A 4,784-nucleotide genomic window follows, 5' to 3' on the forward strand; every position below is an offset into this window, starting at 1 on the left:
CATCTAAACTGGGGCAGGCAGAATCTGGAGCCGTTGCCCATAGTAACCAATCAGTATCTCTCTTCAGGTTGTTCAGTTAAGCTTTGAAAATGAAAGAGAAGCTGCTTGGTTGCGGTGCACAGCCGCCCCGGGTTTTGTCTCCTCACAAAGGTCCCTATTTCCCAATACAAGGTCTTTCCCCAAAGCTGGATGAACAGAGAGAGTTTAATATTATGACACATTTACGGCTCAGCGCCGATAGCAATTTAGTATTAGTCATTTCTGGCACTTTCCCCGGCCATCTCCAACATGGAAACAATGAGTGGGTAGGCTTCCAGATGCAGGCACCAATATACCGCAATATGGAATCCAGACGGCAGCTCCCCTGACAGCTAGAGCAGGGGTGGGCAACCTGGGCACCCCAGCGGTTGTAGAACTACAAGTCCCATAAGGCATTGCAAGACTGACCGCCACAGGCATGACCATGGACGCCGTCGGCCATCTCGCCTTGCACAGCCGGCACGGACGCCGTCGGCCATCTCGCCTTGCACAGCCGGCACGGACGCCGTCGGCCATCTCGCCTAGCACAGCCGGCACGGACGCCATCGGTCATCTTGCTTAGCGCAGCCAGCCTGGATGCCTTCAGTCATCTTGCCTAGCGCAGCTGGTATGGATTATTAACAGTCAGATATTTCAGATGGTCCCATTATTTGGGCAAGGCCATCTCATGGCAAACCACCTAATGCACTAATTAAACTCATGCATAGCAATTGTTTACCGGTCTAAATGAATGGAATTCCTGTCCATCCAGTCCCAAGATTCACAGAGCTCTGCCACAGCACAGCCCCATGTGACAGGAGACTTAGTGATATTAAAGTCCAAAGGTTTTTAATCTATTTGAAATGCTGATGAAATCACTTACAATGAATGCTGCTCCTGGATGTTTAAAAATTCTAGTCTCCTGCAGAATCAGCTGGTCCCCTGAGCCCCCTTCCTAATATCCTGTTTGAGGGTGACTCCTTTCCCTCGCAGGGTCCTATGAAGCCACCCGTGTGTGCTAATAAGCTGTGTGTGTTGCCACAAACATGCAGACACAGCAAGCCAAGCCCATGCCCTGCTCCTTACTTCTCCATGCTAGTAGATAGACAGTTGCCATAGACTGCCCTTGTGATCTTGTACAAGACAGGAAGTTTAGGGAAGCAGAGCTGAGAGAGTTGGAGCTGTTCAGAAACATGACTGTAAGCGCTTGGGCGAAAATATAAAGAAATCCTTTGCTGGGCGATGTATATTTGATTGATCCGGAGTCATTCATGACAAAAAGTTAAGAGTTTAACACGACTAATTTTTCTCTGCTGCAGTTGCGTAACCCTTCCAGGTCATATCCCTTTATATGACTGGACAGTGAAAGAAGAAATACAGAGCGGCATTAAGGGAACTATGTCCCAACTTTTTTATGCCATAGCTCTCTTCAGGGTCACAGGAGGACCTATCATAATGCCCTCCTGTGGCCCAAAACTCAGCATATAGCAGGCCAACGCCTGCTATATGCTGAGAGCGCTGAGCCATGCTGCGACCAGATCCCGGCAATATTGGAGGGGGGTAGTTCCATGTTCCCAAATTGCCCTTTACATCCACCGCCAGTTGTTTCTTTTGCTGTCTGTGTACTACTGGGCATGGATTTCCTCTCACTTCCTTTTTCTTGGTGCCAATGTATGAGTAGAGAGGATGAGACACAGACAGCAAAACCAATCGTAAAATCTAAGAGGGTCTAACCCAGGGAGAGGAAACCTCAGCCCTCCAGCTGTGCTGAAACTACAAATCCAACCATGCCTCTGGGAATCATACCTGTGGCTGTCTTGTAATGCCGCATGGGACTTGTAGTTCCACACCAGCTGGAGTGCCCAGGTTAGCTATACCAAAATCTAACTTCTACCCTCCATCCAAACCTTAAAAAGTTTTTTTTTAGATATGCTTTAAGCTTGGCCCCGCCCCCTTCAATCTTCAAACCTCTAAGAATTGTGCAATTTCTGCAGTATGTGTCCTTCTGCATTGCTGATGTATCTGGAAGATTGTGGAAGTTGTCGTCTCATCGTCTGGTGTCAGCTGATCCCCATCAGGAGTCAGGATGACCAATACCAGGCAAATATATATATTTCCAGTTTTGACCCGTGATGGTAGGAGAGCTCTGTGATTGGAGGAGAGCCAGTCACGTGACTGACATTTTCACACTTGGACTCCAGAAGACAAAGCACAATGATGCACTTTATAAATCTGCAGTTTTTATTTTTTATAGGTGGCACCCGCCGATTTGTCAATGGACCCCTAGATGATCGCAGGCTGTTATCGGCTGTTATCTTCCAAGCAGGAGCGGCTCTGATTGGCTGCAGATCGCAGACCTGGACGTTGGCTGTCAGCGGGTCCCAGAAGAGTCATGTACGGTGACCATTTAACACAAAAACCCACAAGGGTCATACAAAGCCCTCCATGACGTTATATATCGGCCCCTTGTGGTGACGCAGTTCTGGCGTCCTAGGGTCAGTTTCAATCAGGGATGCCAAATGAAACTAATTTGTCAATGTGTTTGTAACGTTATCTTCGGGGTCCCCCACCCAGGACCAGCTCCCACCCCAGGGCTGTGCTAGAGGAATGAATCTCATACATCACCCAACGGCCTGAGTACATCGTATGACGTATATACCCACCACCAGTGTCCCTGTACCGTGTCCCTGTACCATGTCCCCCATAACCAGTGCCCCCTTACTGAGACCCCCATAACCAGTACCCTCACCACCAGCATCTCACATAACCAGTGCCCCCACCACCAGCCTCTCCTATAACCAGTGACCCCGTACAGAGACCCCCATAACCAGTGCCCTCATACTGTTTCCCTCATAACAGTGCCCCCGCCACCAGCATCCTTGTACCACGTGCCCCATAACCAGCGTCCCCACCGCCAGCGTCTCCTATACCCAGTGCCCCCGTACTGAGACCCCCACCTCCCATAAACTGTGTCCCTGTACCATGTCCCCCATAACCAGTGTCCCTGCTACCAGCGTCTCACAACCAGTGCCCTCATACCGTGTCCCAACCACCAGCGTCTCCTATACCCAGTGCCCCCGTACTGAGACCCCCACCTCCCATAAACTGTGTCCCTGTACCATGTCCCCCATAACCAGTGTCCCTGCTACCAGCGTCTCACAACCAGTGCCCTCATACCGTGTCCCAACCACCAGCGTCTCCTATACCCAGTGCCCCCGTACTGAGACCCCCACCTCCCATAAACTGTGTCCCTGTACCATGTCCCCCATAACCAGTGTCCCTGCTACCAGCGTCTCACAACCAGTGCCCTCATACCGTGTCCCGACCACCAGCGTCTCCCATAACCAGTGCCCTCATACTGTGTCCCCCATAACCAGTGCCCCTGTACCATGTCTTCCATAATTAGTGCCCCCGTCACTAGCGTCCCCCATAACCGGTGCCCCCTTACCAGTTAAGCCCATCCGACTGAACGCAAAAACTTTTCGTCCATGTCTACTTTTACTGAGCCAGCATGGCCAGATACAGGCAGTCACGGTTCTGTTTACATCCGGCCACCATCAAGCAAGTTCCTTTTCCCTCCATCCCAAAACAGAGGAAGAGTTGGAATGGATGGCAGAGGATCCGGCAAAACAGGACAGTGCCAATGGGACCTCACAGCGCTCCGTCACCCCCAAAAGCCAGAGGGGGGGGAGCTACAAGGGGCGGACTTCGCTCACAGGGGCTTGTGTGTCGGGGACAGACACGGCACCGTGTAATAACATGGAGGAGGCAGACAACGCAGAGGAGATCAGGAATTTCGATGGCTGGTCCTCCGCCGCAAATCTAACACTGAACTGGAAACCGACATGATAAATCGGAGAGATATGAAAGGGGAGACCTGGCCGCGATACTACGCCCACCTATGGCGATACTTCGCCCACCTACACATTTTGGGGATTTTTTTTTTAAGGCAAAACCATCGGCAGGGGTCATGTGACCCGCAGCTGAATTTGCTGATCACCCCCCAAGGTGGATTTTGTTGGGTCACCCACAACATCCCCAGACCAGTGACAATGGGGAAGGAGTGACACCCAGGGGCTGAGGCCCAGCTGGGGTCACCCCATATCAGGCTGGGACACAGTCACTACACATCCCATCATCCTCCCCGCCTATGCTGGGACTTGTAGTACTCCACGGTCTGGGAACACACAGGCCTCCTATATATTTCCATGGCACGGCGCTCCCCCCTCCCGGTCGGCCACATTCATCACAATGAAGGCTCATCCCCTCCCCCATTTCCCGGCCAGCCTCCACCTCCCATTATACAGCGCGATGTCCCCTCCCCGGGCCTCCAGCCGCAGCTCCCTCTGCTCTGCGTGTCTCTGGATCTCCCCGTTCGCGTCCCCGATACTGAGGAGCCGCACGCCGGGAAACACCGACACCGCCGCCATCTTTCCAGAGGCGGGCACACGCTCGGCGACAGGAATTATGGGTAGGAGGAGGGGACGCGCACCAGAGAACAGCGACACGCAGCGGCCAGGAGGCGGGGGCGGGGCCCGCGGACAATGGACAGGGAGAGAGGGCGGAGCGCTGGTCGGCATCTTGTGGGCGATTTAGGGTATTACACGTTACAGATAAACATAACCGGCTTTGTCTCAGAAAGAGGGCGCTGAGGACACCGTGCGGTGAAGATGGGGTACTACATTGTACAGTTATATAGTGATTACAATGATACTAAACTCAGGAGTTAAATCTTAAAAATACATTCAAGTACCACAGGCGTCCCG

General features: G+C 52.3%; 1 protein-coding gene across 3 annotated transcripts in view; it reads right to left on the minus strand.

The window, feature by feature from the left end:
• CARM1 (coactivator associated arginine methyltransferase 1) overlaps positions 1–4,476 on the minus strand; it is a 34,919-nt gene extending 30,443 nt beyond the window's left edge. For all 3 annotated transcript variants that reach the window (XM_018569527.1, XM_018569526.1, XM_018569528.1), the window contains exon 1: positions 4,316–4,476. In XM_018569527.1, coding sequence (XP_018425029.1) covers positions 4,316–4,448 — 133 coding nt within the window. In that variant the 5' untranslated portion in view covers positions 4,449–4,476. The remainder of the gene's footprint in view (positions 1–4,315) is intronic.
• Positions 4,477–4,784: the final 308 nt, after the last annotated feature.

Source organism: Nanorana parkeri, unplaced genomic scaffold (genome assembly GCF_000935625.1).
Source record: "Nanorana parkeri isolate BGI_ZX_2015 unplaced genomic scaffold, ASM93562v1 scaffold1350, whole genome shotgun sequence".
NCBI classification, from domain to species: domain Eukaryota; kingdom Metazoa; phylum Chordata; class Amphibia; order Anura; family Dicroglossidae; genus Nanorana; species Nanorana parkeri.